At 40.6% G+C, this 21,884-nt stretch overlaps 1 protein-coding gene across 1 annotated transcript in view; it reads right to left on the bottom strand.

Moving 5' to 3' along the window:
* The window catches only part of CA10 (carbonic anhydrase 10), a 190,599-nt gene that overhangs the window by 104,375 nt on the left and 64,340 nt on the right, over positions 1 to 21,884 (bottom strand). Inside the window, exon 4 of the mRNA XM_008644414.2 lies at positions 10,428 to 10,570. Coding sequence (XP_008642636.1) covers positions 10,428 to 10,570 — 143 coding nt within the window. The remainder of the gene's footprint in view (positions 1 to 10,427; positions 10,571 to 21,884) is intronic.

The following is a 21,884-nucleotide window of genomic DNA, read 5'->3' as shown; positions in this document are numbered from 1 at the left end:
TGCTTCTGGTGGTTGGTGCTGGCGTTGCTGCTGTTTGTTTGCCTTGTTATACACACATACACATAGATATACATGTAAAGAACTGCTATTCCTTTTCCCAGGTCTTTGCCTGAAAGCCCGCTAATTTCAAAGTTCTATTAATTTAGAGGGAAGGGGGTCCCATTTTCCATTCCAGGAGAGGTTCCCACCTTCCTTGGCAGACACCTGTCTTTCAAACCAAGATAACCTTATAGAGGTTTTCATTAGCGCAGCCTTCAATGAACAAACATATTCTAGACTTTGTGGTGAGGAAAATATTCATAAATGTGTTTCTGATTTTACATTTTTGGCTTATTTTGTAGGGGATGAGGGGTACCCATCAGCAATCCAGGCAGCCATACACACAACACAACAGTCACTGAGAATGAAGGATTGGTCCTTTCATGAAGATATTATGCCTTCCCTTGCAGAGGTGAGCATTCATCATGAAAATGGTTTCAGACTTCTCCCTGCTAAATATTTTCTCCTCTTTCCTTGCACTCTTTTGGGAGCATAGGAAAAGGAGGCGATGAAGCAGCTGGACACATAAACATCTTGGCGATATTTGCAGTGATATTCTAAGGGGAACTGAGCAAACCTTCAACTTCAAACAGCATTTAAAGAACATGACATTTGAAAAATACCAGTCCATACAAATACCCTGCTGTTTGGGCAGAGGTTTCCCCCAAGCCATGGGCACAAATGCAGAAATGGCCACTGTGGCTGGCTGGCTGGCTGAGCTCCAGAGCAGCTGTGCAGTGCGAGCTCAGACACCCTGTTTTCATAACTTAACTGATTCCTCTGCTGGTTCTCTGAGCTGGCTTTGGTACTTCTGAGCAGATTCCCTCGTGCCCCTTTGGCCTGTGAGCCTTGACCATGGAGCTAGGGAGGATTTTGGCTGTGCCCTTGCTCAGGGTAAGTCCCACAGTCCTTACAGTGTCTTTGCACTGCAGTTTGCAGCAGCTCTCAGAAGGCTTTGTGCTGCTTTACCTCCCTGACTGACATTTATCACAACTGTAAGGAAATAGCAGATCATTAATGAGCAAATGCTGTAGGATTTTCTAAAGCAAGAAGGAAAACTCCTTAGGGTGAGAGACTCCTTAAGATTTTTATCCAAGGAATGCTATATTTTTATTAATTTATTAACTTCATTTTGCTTATGATGGTGAGTCCTCAGTGCTGTGCTCCCTGAAAGATATTGAAAATGATGCATTTCTGCTGGAGAAAACAGCAGCCAAACACTGTTGTGGTGATGTGATCAGTGGCAACCTGCAGGATATGCAATTTCTTCCTTTAATATACATCTACCTGTAAAATTCCCTGTTTGTCACTTAACTCCTTAGCTCCTGTCTTCACAGACACTGCTTTTAGTAAGTGCCTATGATTAAATATACTGCAAATAATTCATTATAATAGTAACAAACTGTTTTGGGAAGAGTTTCCTATTTTCCCCACACAAATTCCATTATCTCCTGGCCAGTTCATCCAGCTCTGACAAAGAAGAAATCTCAGTATTTTGTGAAAATTGGCTAGAAGAAAAGAGCAAACCAACTTTGTGCTGAGGACCGGGCAGGTAAAACTCCGTAATACAGAGTATTATAGAGTTCCTGTTAGTAGCAGTCAACTGGGCAGTCAGCAGGAGCATCCACTGGCACAAAGAACTTGGAAATAGCCACAGCATCTTCTGCCTTTGTCATTTAATGAGGGGATCTGTGGAGTAGTGGAGAAGTGACAATGGGAGACAGAGGCTAAAATGAAAGAAGCTAAAATGAGATTCTGTAGAAAACCACACTGCATTATTTCTTCTGCTTATGGAACACTTTGTGTTAACAGAAGACTCGTCACAAAAAGGCCTCTCAAAAAATCAAACAAGATACAAAAATCACATGTAGCTAATTCAAAGACTTGGGAGATTAGGTTGAGACAAATGGGTAAGTAGGTGGCACAAAACTTGGTAAGAGGAATATTCTGTCCAAAACTGGCATACATCCCTTTACTTCCGAACAATATTCTGTAAGTATCCATCTATAAAAGAAATGTGGTGTAAGCACTGTGAAAAACCTGGATGCAACATCCATCTGGTCATGGGTAGCCAGTGGTTTACTTGCACTGAGGTGGTTTCTAATAGACAAGACAAAGTGCCAAAGTTTTAAGCCTGGAGTTGAGATTTAGAGGCATGGATTTCCTGTTGTGGTTGATGAATCCAAGGATCTCCAATATCACTGCCTTCTGTCCATGCCAAATCCATCCTGGCAGGGAGGTTCGGAGGGCAGAGCTTCTGTCTCCAGCATTCAGTATGTCCCTGGGCAACATCAAACCAGGAGGGCTCTTTAATAGTGTTTCTGTGCTTCTAATTGAGCAATACCCAGTAAATAGCGCCATATCTGTCCAACAGGGATTTACATCCCAATCTATCTTCCGGCTACGGAAACCACAGCAGCCCTGTGGTTTTTAGTACAGCACTGAAAGAAGAGATCACAAATGTGTATCTGCACCATTTGAGTCACTCAAAAGTAGCTATTCATGTCCATCACATAAATAATATACTTTACCAAACAAAACACACAAATACAGTTATTTGGAAGGGCTGTGACAATATCATAAGTACATCTGTATGATTAAAAATAATTCACATTTTAATCCTTTCTTTTCCCCTCAAAGGCTTCTTTGCTCAGTACATTTGAATGCCGTTTTGAGCAGAGGTCTTAAATAGTGCTACCTGATACAGAACTAGATGAAATACATGGTTAAGACTAAATACTTAGTGAAGGCAAAGGATCTTCAAAGGAGCTTTTAAGTGCCTCCTCAGCACAGCTGTGCTGCCATTGGCATAGCCCTGGAAGATGCTGGGATTTAAAGTCATATCTGTGATAGGTTTCTCTGCACTCTTTACAGAGTGGCAGGAAAAGGGGGACTGCAGAAATGTGAGTGCACAGGTTTAATTCCATCAGCAGCAAATTACAATGTTGATGTGCTGCCTCCAGCTGCTGGCTGGGGCACAGAAGAAAGGATAAAGGAATAAAGGCTAAAGCCATTTCTTTTTTCTTTTTAAGCATTCCTTTGTAAACATCCACAGAGAGCAAAGAGACACAATTTGTCCTTATTAGCCCTTGCCCACTCTTCCCCTTCCCCTTCCTCCTCATCCCAGTGTATATCCCAAACGTATCTATGTGGCAGCGTGACGTGTTCTGGGAAACCTCCTCTCCTGCTGAACAGCCTCCCTGAGACAGGTGGCACCGAGTTGTTACAGTGAATAAGAATGCAGAACACATTCTTTTTCTATGCAAGCTTACAGGAGAAAATGCTTATTTTCATCTCCTTCTTCACATTTTCCAGATAAAACAAGCTGCTCAATGATTTTTGGCAGTCAAGTTAAACTTTCTTCTCTTATCTTCCCATCATAAAAGCTGAAATTTCCATTGTCAGACCTACCCTGGTAGTTTGGGTCTGTTTGTTGCTCAGGGACACAAGCAATGACTTGATAAAAAAGCTGGAGGTAAAAATGCTTATTTCTAATTGATTCAGTTGGAAATTACATAACACAGACAAAGAGGTACTGATTTAAACACTTACCTAAGTGACACAGGGCTACCACACACCAACAGTACCACTACGAGCTCTGAGTCTCTGTCACTTTCTGTACAGGAACAACACATCCCAAATAAAAAAGGGTACATGCAAAAGGATTATTTCATCTTTCCAGTTTTCTTCTAAGGTCTATAAGCCCCTGTAACACACACTGTTATAGTAAGAACAGTTTCTTACCCCCAATTTATGTACATTTTCCTCCTCTGCTGCAGAACCATGTACTGATGGTTTCCCTCAGCCTGCTGGATGACACACAGCTTAAATGTTTCCACTGCTCCACCCTCCAGATCCCAATTAGATGAGGAGCTGCTGATCCACAGATTTGTTTTTGATTATTAGATACCGTTCATTGACGACAGTTTTTCAGTTTTTCCCCTTAAGCTCCTTTCTAGCATCTAATCCTAAAATACATAGTTTAATTCTTCCATTTATAAGCAAACTGTGCCTGCTTCAATTTTCAACCATCACAGATTAACAGTTCTGGGAGGAGAAACAATGAACTTGCACTTCTATCCAGCACCAAACTGCTACTCAGAATTGGGAATGGCACCTTTTTTACCCTGGCAGCAGTGTCATTTATCTCACAGCAGAGCTGACGTGTGTCTCACACAGTACCTGCTCCAGCTGCAAGGCAGAAATCCCTGCTGAATATGTGGTGATTTCTTGATTTAACCATTTTGGATGAAAGTGAGAAAAAAAAAAAAAAAGAATCTTTTTCCTCACTTCGTTAATGGCTACGTCCAATTTGTCAGGAACTGAGGCCCTGACAGCTCCCACTTCACAGCTGCCACCAGAAATCCCTGTGCCTGCTGTTTGCCGAGCTCTTTGGAAAGCTGGATCAGCACCTTGCTGCCACAAACAGCTTCAGTCAAAGTGTGGCACCTGCCCAGATGGGCAGCTGACACCTTACACACATTATCAAGTCCCCACTTATGTGCTAATCCACACTTGCAGAATCCCAGAGCCATTTTAGACACAGGGGGTGGCAGCCACATAGCAACGTAGCTACTCAAAGTCCTGAATGGCACCATCCTAAAGGATGGACTGACCAGAACAGGTAACCAACAGTTGCCTTCTGAGAAGAAAAAGAAATCTCCAATGTACAGAAATTGCAGCCTTTTGCCATTGAACTGCAGACACAAACTTGTAAATGCTGAGGTCAGGATTTACCAGGAGGAGAGGGATATGGATTCTTACTAATTCTGTTTGGCATGGCAAGGGTTTTGCCTCCTGAACTGGTGGCAGCTGAACAACAACCCTGGACATGCCTGCACCTTCCCCAGATATCCTGACCTTGATAATATGCTTCAAATTCTGTATACAAAATGACATGGAACATGCCCATCCATTACAGTGGGCTCTCAGTTAACAACATTTCATTGATATTGTGTCAAAAATACCCACTTTAAATAACATATTATTATATTTTACTACATTTCAATATGTCATACATTTATTAATGTTTGTAACAAGAAAAAAAAGCAAAGAATCATCATTTTGAGTCCAGGAAATGTGTTTTAACAGTGCTAAAATACAAAACTATATTTCATTTAAAGCATATGGTGTGAGGAGACTTGCACACCTTTACTACAACAACAGGATCAGTGTGAGAGAAAAAAATCTTCAGCCTTTTTCGTACCAGTGACTACAGCCCTAAGTAGAGAATCACGTACACAGACAAGGTATATGTTACTTTTACTTCTGCAAGGCTTGAAATAAATATCTAGGTTTATAAATAGACCTAAGTGCAGGATGAAATAAATCCAAATAAAATACTGTCAATGCAGCACACGGTGTCTATTAGTAAAAAGGAAAGGGGCATTAAGCAGTGTGGGCAAATGTGAAAATTCCTTTGAATATATCAAACTGTAGCTAGAGAGGCCAGCTGCTGCTCCAATCTTTTTTTTCTAAGTCTCATCATTAGGGACTGAAAAGTGGAAAGCAACTTATTGAAATAAACATGAGGAGGGAGAAAGGATGGGCAAGACCTTTGGCTGGGATCTGTTAGCTCAGCTTCAATAACATCTTTAACCTTCTAATGGATCTGCTGCCCAGTGTCCAGAAAAGCAGATCCTGTTGATGTTTCTGATTACAACCACTGAGTGCATTTCCAGGGACAGCACAGGCACCTTTGCTAGGACACCACGGACTGCTTTGAATCACCATGCAACTGCAGCTGAGAGACAGTAACACGTGATTTGAAAGGTCCTGCTGCCAAATTGAAGTCATATCTCCAGCGCAACGTGAGGCTACAGTGCTGTTTGGGGACTGAATTGCTCTCCAGGTCTAGGATCTCCCAGGAAATTTCCCACGACAGAGCAGTGAGCTTGTTTTATGGCACCAGACAAGATAAAATGTCAAGCAGAGTAGTTACACTGGAGCAAAAAACCCCTTTATGCTATGAAGAAGCTGCAGATGTATATTCTTGTGCCTGTTCAGGACTCATTTCATGGGTGATCTGTGTCAGAGACAACCAGAAAGTGAGAACACACCAAGATGTCACATATTCCGAACTGATGCAATCTCAAGGACAACTGAAGCAATAAGGAAAGAGAGGTCCCAGTATAGGGTAAGATGTAGACCCTGAATGTGTTTTTCCCTATGCACAATCTACTAACAGCAAAATCTGCAGGTACCTCTGAAATAAAACGCAGCATTTTTGTCCTGTTCTAAATTCCATGATGAGGGTGAATAAACAAATTACTTTAACCTGCAGGTTCCACTACCAGGTCACTCACTAACACATTCCAGAACATGCAGAACTGCAGAAGCATTAGAAACGTTAAAAAAATATTTGAGCGGCAGTACTATGTTTCATTTTTTATTCATTAAAGTTTCTGATGTTTGCATCAGACTTTTGACTTTCCAAAGCCACTCTAAATCAAAAATCGTATTATTAAGACCTCTAAAAATTTATCACAAGTCAGTTTACAGATGACATTGATGTCTTATTGCTATCCATTCCTCCTGGACCATTTCTAACAATTCATTTTTTATATTCCTGCAGTGCTGAAATATGGTTCATAGCAGTATCTGTCCTTTTAGTAATCACCAAAGCAAAGCTTGGCAGTTTTCATATATTGCACTCTTGAGAAAAATGCTAGTAATACTCTGAATTGATTGAACAGCATGGAATCAGAACTAGCTGGCACAGAAACCATTTAACTGATTTCAAGCCATAAATCTCTTTTCTCCTACCCTGTTTTAGTTTAGAAGCTGCTAAATGTTGCCATTATATTGTGATGCATAGAATGAACCAATTATTTATAAAGATACTAATTTAAGTAATACGTGATTGCATTCATTAATGCTCCATGTGAGCAGGCAGATGTGTGGATCTTGCTGAGTAACATCCATTTATGCACACTGAGCTACAGAGAAACAGTCCTTAGCCAGCAGACATCAATTCCTTTTATTTCCCCAGAGGTCAACAACAGGTATAATGTCCTTGCCTACCTTAAAAATCAAGTAGTTTTAAACAGGACTTTACCTGCTTTATGCAACAATTTCAGTTCTTGAGTGTGACCTACAATGATTCGTAAGACATAAGGTCACTGATGTGGCAAGGTTTAATTAATTGGCAGGGATGCACTTGGTGTCTAAAGCAAATGCTGCTGCTCAACATGTTTTTAGGAGAAAAAGAAAAAAATAAGTATGGCCAAGAACTGTAGTTCATTCTTAAGGAATTTTAGAAATGGGGCTTTTGAAATTAAGTCCAAAGGGAACCAGGAGACCAAAGACAGATGGGCTACAGAAAGGCAAGGGACAAAATTTGGGGGACCAAAGGCAGAGCTCTTGCAGTGCTGCACAGAGGAAGGAATCCCAGCAAAGGACAAGGTCAGTGGGAAGTGGGGTGGTTTGTTCATCCACCACAATCATCCATGACAGGCTGGAAATCCCTGCTTTGGAGACTGAAACCCACTTGCTTCCTGCCTAAGCATAAGATACTGGTTGTGCTGATTGCTTCAGTGCTTAAGTGAATCCAAGGCAAAAAGAGCAGAGAAAGTAACAGGTTACCATTCTTTGTGACATGGAGGAGTGTGATTTGCAAATGAAAAAGGGCTGGCATTGTTTATCAGAAAGGGCTGTTTATCTGAAATGGGCTGCTTGCTAAATTCATTAAAATGGATAACCAAGAGACAAAGCTGGGCCTGAGAGAGAACTGGAACCTGGGGAGTTTCCTCAAAAGCAGCATTTCTTCTGGGGAATTTATCTGCATGTAAACTCATTAAATATCTTGTGCTGAGATTCTGGATCTTGAAATCCAATTATCTGTATCAATGACACTCAAGACTTCAGGACCTGAAAAGCCACTTTCTCAGGAAATGAAGAATCACACATACAGAATAACACAGAATAACATCTGATGGTGCTTGAATTGTAAATGTGTGAACTGATACTGCCCTGCAGTCGTTGGCCAGCACAAAAAGCAATATATCACTGCTCCCCACAACCTTATTGCAAAAAACTGGATCAAAGAGTTATAAGTATTTGGCAAATAGCACTGCCATCCCTTTTACTCCTGAATAGAACGGGAAGAATCTTCTTCTTAGCCTCAGACCAGAAGTAACCATTAAGTCACCTGCTGTGTGATAGGCCACAGACTGGGCTTTCCTCCCCTTGTAGGCTGCAGGGTAGGAAAACAGTGATGCTGTCCTTCATACCCTCCTGTCAGACCATTTCTTCTCTTCAGGAAAAAGAAAAATATTGCTTTATTTCCAAGCAGTCTAAAAAATTGTAGGAAAGTCTCAATCTGGTTTACTAAAAGGCTTCCACTACTAACACTGAAATAAAATAAACTATCTAAAGGAACCAGAAAGGGATGTGCTTAAGTGGAAACCTTAGACACAAACTCTGTAGTGGAATGGAACAGTTTTGGTCTGCCAAGGTGTGAGAAGGGAGAACTAAACAGGTAACTGGCTTACAGAAATTAAGCAATGCTCCCCACTAAAAATAAAGCCCAGAGGAAATGAGTGGCAAGGACTGACAGGGGTAAGAGGAAGTATTAAGACAGTGATCAGTCTTGGATTCTGTTCCTGTGAGTGAGCCACTTCTGTTCCTCAGAAGTTAATTTCCAAAGTGGAGCACACAAAGTAGAAATGTTGCTTTCAAAATTAAATAAATATTTTTCAAACTCAGATAAAACTGAACTCCTAAATTAATAGCAAAAAAATTTTTAAAGAATTTGAAGTTACTGTTCCAAGAACAACTGAACTGAGAAATATATTTCCTTCCATCTTGCTCTCTTAGAGCTTGAGTCTCCTCCCATCCCCTTTTCCAAAAGAGGTTTATAATTGTGACTCTGTGTGCAAGTAGCTGTCTCTCTTGTTCACTGTGCATGTAAGCTAGCTTATTATAACTTTGATTTGAAACCACATCAAATCCCTTTTTTATTTATTCATCATTTTTCTTAGGATCAGTTCCACAAAATCCTTTCATGTACAGCATAATCACAGTTAAGTCTTGTCTAAGAAACTCCCGGGCTGCCATAGCAATTGGTTCAGAGCTCTGAGAGCTGAAGTGCTTCAGCCCATATGAAACACACCTCTATTTTTAACATACAAAAAACATTACTGAGGAAGGGAACACAAATATACTACCTGCCAAATCAAATTCTCACTGAAGCCTTAACTATGAATGAAGAATTTTTATTAAGGCATCGAAATTGCAATCTTTTTCTCAAAGGAGAATTTGGATTTAACCGTTTTGGAAACCTCTCTAAGACAAATCACACCAAGAACAAATCCTGGTCTTGTAACACGACAGAAGGTCATCAGTGGCAGTGTTTGTGAACATGGTAAGAACCTCATTACTGATACAGCATCTCCCACCTTGTTAGTGCCTCCAAATTTTATCAACAATCAGACATTTGCTTCACTCTGAGCTGCTACAAAAACCCAGCTGAATTCTTAGAATTGCTGGAGACACTGAATATTCTGAACCTCCTGCATTTGACTCACTGACAACTTCCACATTCTTGAATTTCATGTTTGTCATTCTGTAATTTAGATATATAATGTGAAATGTGTAAGCCTTTACGTAAATAGCAGAGTCATTAAAACTCTGAGGTTTTGTTTTTTGGGGGGTTTTTTGTATCAAAACTAAAACCCTCCACACATTTCTGTTTAAAAAGCAAAATGTATATATTACCTTGAAATTTGGGCCAGAGTTGGAAGCATTACTGTCCTTCAATAATAACACCACCACCATTTCATGATTTCTGTGATGAAGCCCACATCAATTCTGATGTATTTGCACATGTGCCACCAGAACCTCCATGTACTTCCACAGACCAAATTCCTAGAATGTCACGCTGTTTCCAGCAGACATCTTGTTTGTCATGACAACAAGGGAAGATAAATGATTTTCAGATAACCTTTTTTTGGAGTCTCTGCTTGCTCTGATATTGTAACTCATGGTGCCTCTTTACCTGCATTGGTCTGTACCACAGATTGGGTAAGAGACAACTGCATGGAACAAGCAATAAATACTTTAAAATACCATTTTAAGCACCCCAACATAAGAAAAGCAACACAAAACCATTATAAACTAATGACTATTGCCAAGACTGCTAACCGGTTCAAGATGTTCTATTTATAAAATAATTTCAGAATTGAAATATCAACCTTTCAGCTGGATAAACAGAATTGATTCATTCAGTTATTTCAGGAGTATCTTTAATAAAAACACACGACATTGTTATTCTGCCTCAGAGCTGCCAGATAAAAGTAAATGCTTTAGAAATATAAAATATAGCAAAGGTTTTTTTAAATCTACCAACTCCATTTATTTTGTACACCAGAACAGGACAGACCACCTACCTTTCTTCCCCCTGTGTTTAGGCGAAGAGGAGTTAGGAAGGGATCAAAAATCATATGGCTGGTTTCAATATTGACAGGTGACTGCCTTTTCCCAACAGAGCAAAGATTCCAAGCTGAGTTCACCAAACCCCAAAAGGAGGGCACTGCAAAATATAAGAAAGTGCAAGTTTAAGGGAAGTCTGAAAAGACTGGAGCAGTACATGCCAGGCAGATGGCCAGGTAATTAAACTTGTCAGATTGTCTGCGCACACACTTTGAAACTGAAAACAGGCAAATTCATTTTGCATTTGAAATTTAAAACTTCATACACAAAGACCAAAACATATGGTTTCATATAGTTTTGTACCAGGAAAGAAGGTGGGTTGGTTCTTTTCCTCTTAGATATAATCCCAGGTTCCATAATAAACAGCTCCTTTGCTATTACAGAATATTTACTGAGCAGTAATTCCTATTGCTCAGGTCTGTTAATAAACTTCTTTATATATTTTTAAAGTTTTGTGCCTGCTTTGCTTTCTCCTGCTAGTGACTCACTAGTCCTTATGCTAACTTTGCATATATTCCATGTGTCCTTGGACCGAAACTCTTCCATTCTACTCAACTTAAAAAAAAATACTTAAAATATTTAGAAAATTCATTAAAATACACAGAAATGTTGTAAGAGAAACACACACTGTGATACTGGAGAACAGGACTGCTCTCTAGAGGTTCTACCTATTTCTGTTCACCCAGATCTTTCTTTACATAAAGTTTTGATTTAGAAGAAATCTTGCTGGAGAAGTCATGCTGTGGTGGTGAGGAAGGGTAATCCTTCCCTGGGCATGCAATGGCCTGGAACAAGGAGGAAACCCTGACTGGATAAACTGAGTTCCTTCCTGCTTTTCCTAACTGGGAAAAAAAAAAAAAGTAATGTAACTACATATTGCTGCTTATCTGGGAACTGCAGCTGAGGGTCCCATTGCATCTCACCTGCAATTTACAGACAAGATCAACCTGGACTTCTCTTTGGTTGCTGAAAACATTTCTGTAAATGAGTAAAGTGCAACCACAAAATACACAAAGGACACATTTAGATTCGTGTCTGCAACTTCAACCTTATCAGAACTGTTCTGTAGTTTTGTGTAGCAGCTGGAAATTTCAAAATCTTGTTGCGAGTCTTTTGACTTTAGTTTTTTCTTTTTGCATATTGCTAAAAGTTTTCATAGCCTTTAAGCCTCAAAGCGTTCTTCGGATGTCCAAACTGTGTGTGACAAAGCCTCCAAACCCAGACTGGGGAAGGCTGGGGCCCTGGGGCAGGATAGGTGCTTTGCCTGGTGGGTGGAGCTGAAAACAACCCACCTGGGCAATAAAAAGCTTTTTTTGTTGCTGTGGTTAGTTGGATGCAGGACTTTGTAGTGTGAATGTTTGCTCCTGATTATAGTTTTTGGCTCCTCTAGTGGGAGCCACATAGAATTTTGGCTGGATTTGAACCTCACATTTACGTTTGGCTTAACACATTGAGAGGATAGTCCTTGGAGGGGAGAAAGGTGGAAAATACGTCTGAGTAGTGTAGTCCTAGGAAAAGGGTGATCTTGGTGAGCATTTTCCTAATGTGTTTCATAGAACTCAGTTCTTTTTGCCTTCAAAGTTTGGATGTATGTAGGTATAAAGCTTTGGTTGGGTTAATCTGTATTTCCTGTCACTGTTTTACAAAATTAGATATACTTTCTGGGGAATTCTTAGGTTGCTGCTTGCACAGCAAAACCTCCCTGTTAGTGTCCGTGCAGGAGTCATGGGAAGTGTTTTGCAGCTGTTGAGTATCTGCCTGCTCTAGTAGCTCAGGTGTTATCATCTACAGATGTTAACTCTTATTACAAAATATCTGAAAACTCAATTTTCAGGTTAAACTCTTTCTTTCTTGGTGCCAGCCTGTCTGTGCCCACAGAGGGTGCTCCAGGTGCAGGTGAATTCTAACAGCCATGATCAACATGGTGCAGCCAGCAGAGCTTAAAGCTGCCTTACATACAAATTTTAGGTGACTATGTGCTACTAATACCTTATATTTGCTGGTGAGTTATCTTTTTTTTAACACCTGAGAAAGACAACTCAGCAACTCCTCTTAGGATGTACTGCATGAAAATCTCAGAGGAGGGATGACAGTGGAATTCTTTACAACCATGGGAAAGCAATGGTCAGGGAATAGCACCCAAAATGGGTGGAATTGCAGGTGCCCACATCAAATTCTGTCAGCAGTCTTTGATTTGAATAACAAACCCTGTGTGCTGCCAAAGAAGGTCAGATGGAAGGTCCTTAAAGTAAGTGAAACTTTGTGTGATCTGAAAAATAAATTGGCAGTAGGGTCTTAAAAAGTTTTTTGGCTCCTTTGTTTGCCCTCCCAGTCAATTCCCATTTCCACTCTGGGCTGAGAAGCCTAGAGAAGCTCACAGAATATACTAAAAAAATAGTGCTAATGCTCTGAAATTGAATAAAATTAGTGTAATTAAAACCAAACCATCTCACAATTACTTGTGCTTTTTCTGAAGAGAAATACCACAGCAGCTCACTTCAGCTTTTGTAAGAGAGAAAATCCCTTTTATACAGACGCCTAAAATAAAAGTTTAGGTTAATTGAGAGACCCTGGTTTCCCCTGATAAATCCTCCTGTGGTGTTATTTAAAAAAACGAGTTAATGAAACTGTAGAGTTGTAGAATCAAGGGGGAAAATATTACAAGGGGAATCTATTGCTTCAGTGGTTTCTAGTATTACTAAAAAAACCCATTCTGGTAAGAAATATTCCTGAAATTGGTCAAAAACAAGTCTTCAGCAAGTTTTTAAAATAAATAAAAAACCTAGACAAGGGTAAGTACAGCAAAACAGCAAACCAAACAGGTCAGCCCATTACCTTCAAATTGATAATAGTTAAACAATTTATGATGTAACTGGGATTGACCTAGAAAAGCTGCACTGGAAAAGAGCTGCTAGGAGGGGATGTTTAATAATGCCATTCCTGTTCCTGACAGGGAACCCTGCATTCTGTGCCGTGCCTGTCACAATAGCCTGGAACTTGAGGAGAGGGAGCTGCAGAGTTGTGGTGTTGCCCTGCAAAGGTCACAGCTGTCCCCAGACATGTGAGTCTGAGCTGAAATTTTTGATTCTTCCCTAAACACCCCAGACTCGAGCTCCAGGACCTCTCCAGTCCTGCTGCTGTTTCTGGGCACACAAAGAGAAAAGCTCCCCACTGCTGCACTCACCCCACTGATCAGAGTGACTCTGCCTGTGCTTCAGCCCAGGGTTAATTAAGGATGACTGACTTAGACACTGCACACCTAAGTTAACTAGAGGATGGGGATATTAAGCAATATTAATGTCTGATTACATTTAATTAAAGTAATTAGTGCTGCTGCTTAGATGCCTAAAGTGATTTAAAAGTATTCAGAACCGTAATAGAAAAATCTAAGAAGGTTCATGTAAGAAACCAAGGCTTAAATTAAACATACATACTGAATTAACTGTTTAGTCTGAAGAAATTAGGTATATGAATGTAGGAAAACATATAAAATTATTAATTATTTTTTATTCCAGTTTAACTAGCAGACAAGGTTCTACTTGGGATTAAGTCATTAATGAAACAGTGTCTCCTTTCCCACAATTAGGTTGGATTTCCATAAAAATCTACTCATGTGTGGAATATGCTGCTTTTTTGTGCGTGGACCTCTGAAACATTTTAGACAGTTCCTGTGCTGTACAGGAGCTACTGTGACTCCAGTTTGCACGCAAGCCACATACCAGCTCAAAATCTCATTTAACAAGGTGCTCCAGCTCCTGGTTATTGTACCCAAAGCCTGAATATAGCAACTGTGTCATCTGTACTTCCTCTCTAAATCCCCCTGAACTTGCACTGCTTGGGAGCTGAGTTGTTGCAGGCATGTTCCACACACATCAGGTCGTAAGTTTGTGTCTGACCAATGCCTTCAACCTTCTCCTAACAGAAAATTCAGAGTTTATTTCCTCTGTATGCTGGCACACTGGGGATAACAGATTTGTGTGTGTTATAAGGTGAAGTGAATTACTTAATTTTGTACCTGTGCAGGAATCTCTGACATCTTTATTCAGTCTGTATCTTATTGCAGCTGCGCTCTTTTCAATTTACTGGGAACAATTTATATTGAGATAAATGAAGACGCTTGAGTATCAGCGTGACACAACAGGATGAGAGATTCTGATGGCTTTTACCAAACCTATGCATAACAGCAGTGAAATAAAAGCAGCTAGAACAATAAAACAAGGATTGAGAGCTACTCTGGTGATGAGTACCAAGGATTTGCTAAAATAAATACGAGCCTCCCCTCTCCAGAGGAAAGCAATGAGGGAATGATGTCCCAGAAGGATGTCCTTCCATTGGGACAGCAAACTTGCAGATAAGCAGAATGGTATTGCCTGCAGGGAACAGGCTGCATTTGTGCTGAGGGGAACCAGCAGTTTCCCCAGGATGGGAACAGGGGTGTGCTGTGTATGACATCTGAATTGCTTGACTGTAATAAAAAATTATGCTGGACTCAAAGGTCTGGGTCCTGGAAGGACTGTGGACAAGTATCCTGTGTGAACTGACTGGGTCTGAGCAGGGCAAGGACTCTGCTTTAGCAGCAACTATAGAAGCAACACCTTTTGCATCCAAAAAATGTGTAGACTTGGTGCTTGGGGCCATGGTTTAGTGGTCAGCCTGGGGTGTTTGGTTAAGGGCTGGACTCTATGACATCAGAGGTCTTTTCCAACCTTAGTGATTCTATGATTGCATAGTAAGTATCCCACTGCACTGAATTCAGATCTCTGTAGGAAGGAAAAGCCTTGTGTAGTTGATTTTTATGTAACCCAGTGAAGAACTAGATAGAAATGAAGAATCTTATTTAAATGGACACCAGAATTAAGGTGTTCTGGGTTGTTCTGAGCCTTTGTTTAAACAGGGGAAAAGAAGCCAGAAAACTTCAAATTCAGGAAATAAAGGAGGTGGCTGGAAGTAAGGGAGCATCTTTCAAAAAATGCTGTCCAAATAAGAAATATGTAAAAGGTGATAAACTCTGACCAGTTAAATATAAAACTAAAATAAGACATGCCAGAAGAAGATATTGAAGAACAATTTTCTAAGTCTTAAAAGCCACCAATGACTTTTCTAGGAGTATGAGAAGCAAGGACACTGCCTGCGTGTGTAGGACCAGCTGGTGATCAGGCTGTAAGAGCAGCACAGGGAACATTATGTGGCACTAAAGCTGTATCAGTTCTTTTCCTTACTGCTCCCAAAAAGGTGCCAAGGGATGTTCCCACACAGGAGCTTCTTTATGAGGAATGAATCTGAGAAACTGTCTCAGAATCAAGCATCAGAAAAGTGACTTCTAGTATAAACAGATAAAATGAACAAATTAATTCAGGTCAGACAGAACTCTAGGATGAATATCACAGTGATGTGAACTGCCAAAATACTTGCTTAAAATCTGCATCAGGCTTGGAGAGACAAAAAATGGCAAATGTGATCCAATTTTTATGGTGTTTATTTTTATAGATGCTTGTTTTTCCCAAGATATCTGCTACTGATCCCTGTCAATGACATGAGGTGGAGTCTAGGCAAGACAGTCATGTCATTTCTGGTTTACTGCACCAAGCCTGTAACTTGCAAGAGCACAGATTCTCTGAATTTAAGTTTCTCCAGAGTTCATGAATTTAAATGAAAGGTGTCAACTTATCCATGCAGCACATCTTTGTTTATATTTTTAAGCCTTAGCACTGGCCCTGGCAATGGCATAAAACAGCATTAGATTGTATTTGTGCAGTGATTATTCTTGCCCTGTGTAATTACTGGTCCCTCAGATAAGATCTCAAGCTACTTTATTGAGGCTGGGAATTGGAACCACAGAGAGAATCAGTAATCTATGTACATCAATAAAGCAGTCCATTAATTATTTCCACCTACTCAGCTTGAAGAAAATTATCATACTAATGCCTCTGGATAGCCACATGACCTGCTCTGCCTCTACATAAAAGCCAAATGTAAAGTCATAAAGGCATTGAGAGATAAATCAGGGACACCAAAGAAATGACAGAGCATAGAATGGCATTCATCTCAGTAATTGGCCACAGAAATCTCCAGACTGCAGTAATACCAGACAGTATCACAATGGCTTCAAATTTGAGAACTGAAAGTATTCTGATTTCCTTTTATACAGCAAAGGGTTGATAGCTGAAATATATCCTCCAGAGTAAGACAGCATTGCCATTATTCAAAAGATAGTAAAAAATTTAAAGATTTTCATCCCTACATCTTGAAACATATAAAAAATTAAAATTTTTAAGAACTCCAGCAGCATCATATTACATACTGCTAATTCCATACTCATAATTCCATACTGATCTGTTCAAATGTCATCTTCCCTCTGTATGAAGGATTCTCAATGACAAGAAGAGTTCAACCACTCCACTGGTTAAATGAGAGATAACAGAAAACTGGAAGGGGAAAATGAGGATTTAAGATTCTGGAAAGATACTGTCTTTAAAAAGTGGTAATTTTCTGCTATGCCTTTAATAGAGACATCATGCAATGCCCTCTTCAGTTTAACTTTTAAATTATGGCTGCTTATTTATGCCTAATTAAGCATTTTCTTAAATTAAGAGTATTACCTGGAAAAAAAGTATTTAGCAATCACAATTAGCAACCTCTGGCCCTACAAAGCTTTTGCTTATTTTTATCTACACATTTGGGATACAAGTCTAGGACATGGTACCACTCCTTTCATTACAGTGATTAAACCAGACTAATTCACTTCTACAAATTATGCTAATCTTGTGGTAAAGAGTAGTTGTATAACAGTATGTAATTACATTTTTCCCTGCCACACTGTGGTGAGTTCACACATACTAAAGCTATACAATCAAACACTAATGCTTCTGAAAAATATAGGTCAGCTGCTTACAAAGATGTTTACAGATGCTTTTCATATTGTCTTTTCTCTATTGCATTATTCATATGGCAGGAGGAGGAAGGGGGACCCATAGGGAGAGGTATATCCAGGTCCAAAACTAAGCAGCTACCAATCTTCTAGGGCCAGGGTTGCTGAAGTTCTGAAAAGAGAATGTGTATCCCTCTCAATTCTAGTCAACAAGATACTACAGTCTTGGGGGAAATGGGATTTTCCATGTCATGTGAGTGGAGTTCCTGCTGCTGAAAGATTTAGCACAACTATGGCAAAAATGAAAACAGATTAAAGAACAGTTTGGTTTAAAGGTTAAGAAGCAACTGGGATGTTTAGTGGAGCCGGCACAGATTGCTCATTAAAGTGTCAGTCTTGGGTAAGGAAAATCCTTCTTGGCAAATGAGCTAAAAATGAGAAAGGGGAGGGGAGGAAGGCAGCAGCCTCTCCCTCTTTTCCATCCCCAGTTCCTGTGGGCTGGGTCTGTGCCCTGCCTGCCTTTGAGTGGGACACTGGGCTCCCTTCCTCTGCCTGCCAGTGCCCGGGCTGTGGGTATGACTAATGAGCTGCCACCAATTACTGCCACTCAGCAGTCAGTCCCTCAACCATCAATCACTGCCAGGGTTCAACAGATTCCCTTGAACCAGGCACAATCACAACTGAGAGCATTTGCCTGGCCCTCCCTCTAATTTGGGGGGTGGAAAAGGTGGGGGGAGAGTTTGGCCTGGGGTTGAAGCACAGACTGAAAGGGAAAAAGATGAAATGCAAAAACGAAGCTGTGATGGTCGTTCTGGACTTGAAGCAGGGCTTTGCATTAAAATGCAGGAAACAGATTTTGAGCTATCCTATGATCTCTAATCTTTCCTCTTCATGTTCTTCATCTTTGGGTTTTCTGTAGCTCATGCTGTAAAACTGGGGACTATGGCTGTGCTGTTAAAATGAGTGACTGTTCTGAGGCAGGATGAGTGAGATGTAAGACTTTAAAGAAGATCCAGAAGAAAGGTGAAGAAAGCCTCAAATAGATGAAATCAAATAGAAAAAGTTGTTCAGAGAAAAGTAATTCGGAACTTATTGTTTTAAGGGAAGAGAAAAGACTGCTTATCCAGCAGATACCTTGAGCTCTATTCTGTAGATTCAGCTTTATTTTAATGTCTTTGGGATACTATCGATCCTTCTGCTGAAAAATATAAATGAAAGTAGGAACACAAAAAAACCCCAAAAAGACAGCATATTTATTCTACCTAAAGTGCTTTTTCTGGGTATCCCAGTGCCTCACAGTACACTGTTACTAAAATAACCACAGCTCTCAGGTAGTAAGTTGGAATTTAACTATTTATTGCCAAATCCAGGGCATGCCTGCTAGTGCTCCCTTTATTAGGATGGGTTTAATGAGTATTCTCACTCTGGAACTGCAGGGCATTAGGAGATTCAGTCTGGAGAGGGCAGGTGTGAGGGGCAGGTGTAAGGAGCACTCAGGAGGGGTTAACCAGTCCCATTCTCCAAGGCATTTGTTCGTGTGATAGCAACCCCTCAAGAATTGCTTGTAGCTCTGCACTGTTTTGGCTTCCCACAAGACTCCTGCAGTTAATGACAGCCAGGGAGACAGAAATGTCCAGACTCTGCTGACTTGCAAAGAGAAGTGAGGAGCCAGCACAGAGTTCAGCACTGAGTGCTGCAGTGTGTATCTGTAATGACAGTTCAAGACAGGAACAGCGATGTTCTCTGCTCTGGTGTTTAATTGCATTCCTCTGACCCCATCCCACAGGGCTCTGGCTCTGCCTGGGGATGCTGCTTCTGTAGTGAGATTACCAAAACTCTGTAACTTTGATTATTCTTGGAAAGGCCAGAAGTGAGCACAGCTGACTTGATGCACTTACTCACAGGCTGGAAAAAATGTTGGCTGGGCAATTCTGATCTCTTAGAAGTCTGATCCTGGTGCTGCCAAGCCACAACTCTAAACAGAGCCATTACTACAAAATATTTTGGAATGGAAAGAAACCTTGGCTTCCCCTCAATGGCTACATCAAACTATTCAGCTAATTGCTGTCCAGTGATTGATCTTTCACTGAGTGATCCATTTTCTTTTGCGTGGTGAAGACTCTGAAGATCTGATATTTCTGTTGGGGCAGAATCCAGTCCCTGCTTCCCTGACAACCTGTTTTACACACAGTATGTGGCACCCAGCCCCTGCAGACAGGCTGCTGAGCACAGCAACCAGCTTAATCCTTATCTAAGGAAACTTCCATGTTCATGGAGAATCCGGATCTCTTGTACCCAGAGATTCGTTTGCAATACTTTTCCATGTTTCTCTGTGTGCAACAGGCAGAAGCACAAAAGGTTTTGTGGTCGCTCTCAGTTGGGATGAATCTGGTTTTATGGGAGTCTCAGTAACTAAGGAGCCTGTAGGGAAGTCTCACTTCTGTTCTCTCTTCCTCCTGAGCCATGTTTGTATCTTGCGTGTCTCTAAAGCATCTTTGCACAGGAATTACTCTCTGGGATGTAATGGGATAGCTGGGTGCAGGTGTTATTTCTTGCTTCATGCCACATTATCTGATTTCTGTATTCTGGACTAACACACTGCCTAGGAAATAGAACTGTTTCTTACCCAAGAAGTTCCTGCATCACCAATCAGCTGAATGTCAGATGGTCACTACTATGATGGGTGTAAGGCTGGTCATTATTTACCTAATTTTCAGAAAGGCTGAAATGTGTTGTCTGAATTATCTGAAATCAGGTGAAAATAAGGGAAGGTATGAAATGATGCACTTTTTCTTGAAAAAATGGGCCTATTAAATAATCTAAAAAAGTCTGTCAGTGTGGTTACTAGTCCAGAAAAATTGTTTATAAACAACATAAATACTGAATAACTTCTTAAACAGGAAAGAAACTGCACTGCTGCAAAGCTATCTGTAAATCCCCTGCAAACTAGAGAATAAAAGAGATTATTCACCTTCACCAAATAGCTAAAATGTGACACACAGATGGGAAGACATTCTCACATTACACATAACCTACTCTTTGAGTTCCAAACCTGCTTCTGCTTGTTAGAGCTGTTCGCAGGGGTCTGTCCATGGCCCTCTTGCCTTTTCTAGAAAATGCAAGGCAAATACTACATTTACTCATGTTTTACATACTATTTAAGTAAGTTTTCTGCTTTTAATCCTTTATGAGCTTGCCAGTGTCAGAAAATCCTCTACCATTGGATTAATTGCCATATGTGATGCTCAAGTATACTGCAGGTTTTTTATTGACAAGGTCACATTTCAAACCTTTTGGTCCATTAATGCATTCAGTCTTGAATTGTGCTGTGAATCTGAACTTCCAAACAAACTTGCTGATCTTGCTGAGGCTGCTTTTGGACAGAGATACAGCAAATGCTGCTTTCTGCTGTCAGTGAGGAAACATTCTGAAAATATATTTGTTTTCACAAGGTTGTGAAGGTTCTTAAATACTCACCTAAACGTGTATTTAATGACAGTAGTAAGTGTGTTTTCATTTACTTTGAAATTTCTGTCTTGGCAGTTGAAAAACAAAGGAATGTTATGTAGCTCTCCCATCGGACAGGAGAAATGGGAATGTTCTCAAGCTGGTTTTGTCTGAAAACAAACCAACTAATCCCTTCCAAAATCCCTCCAACCCCCCAAAAATAGAATGGAGGTGGGGAAGGAAGCAAAAAAATACTTTAGGCATCGTTTGGGAGTGGAGAAAGGGAGGAGAGTGCTGGATGTGATGGGACAGTGCAAGCAGGGCAGTGAGGTGAGGAGGGCATGACTGACCCACTGCTATCCCACACCCTTTGGAAAAAATGATCACCCGAAAATTTCAACAGCAAGATTCAGACTGTAGAGCTGAAATTCATGTTGAACTTAGCACAGATTACAGATTTTGATCTCTACTCTCACACCCTTTTTCTAAATTTTAAACCCACTCTCTGCAAAAACCAGGTAAAAGTGTACATGTCTCTATCTACCTTTAGTTCCGTTACAGGGACTACATCTTAAGTGCTAAGAAATTGCAGTAAGACCAGAACATGAATGATTTTTTTATTTTTCATGCTTGAATTTAAGAAAAGGCCTTTTCAAGTTCTCTTATTAAATAAGAAGTGCTGAGTTAAACCATGCCAAGGCATTCCCTTAACTATTCCACCAAAAATTAGCCAGGAGAGATGGATCATGTGCTCTTAAAGGGTTTGTGTGTTGTGCCAGGGCTCTGAAATGGGCAGGACCTGCTTTGTGCAGAGTGCAGAGTCTGCAGTCTCCTTGGAAATAGCTTGTGGGGTGGATGGGGGAGAACAGGCCAGAGGTGACACAAAGGAGCCAGAGCAGGACAATGGTGGGGCCTGTGCCCTAAAGCAGGGCTGAGTATCAGGGCAGAGAGCAGACCCCCAGGACAGGCTGTTCAGGGGAGGGATGGCTTGAACACAGCTCAAGGAGGCTGTAGGTGTGAGCCAAAGGGCCAGAAAAGCACAACTCTCAGCAGCAACTGAGTCACAAGATCAACTCTGCTCTGAGTGCAGCAGCAGGAA

This window comes from Corvus brachyrhynchos, unplaced genomic scaffold (assembly GCF_000691975.1).
Source record: "Corvus brachyrhynchos isolate BGI_N302 unplaced genomic scaffold, ASM69197v1 scaffold522, whole genome shotgun sequence".
Classification (NCBI taxonomy): Eukaryota; Metazoa; Chordata; class Aves; order Passeriformes; family Corvidae; genus Corvus; species Corvus brachyrhynchos.
This window is presented reverse-complemented; position numbering and strand designations above follow the sequence as displayed.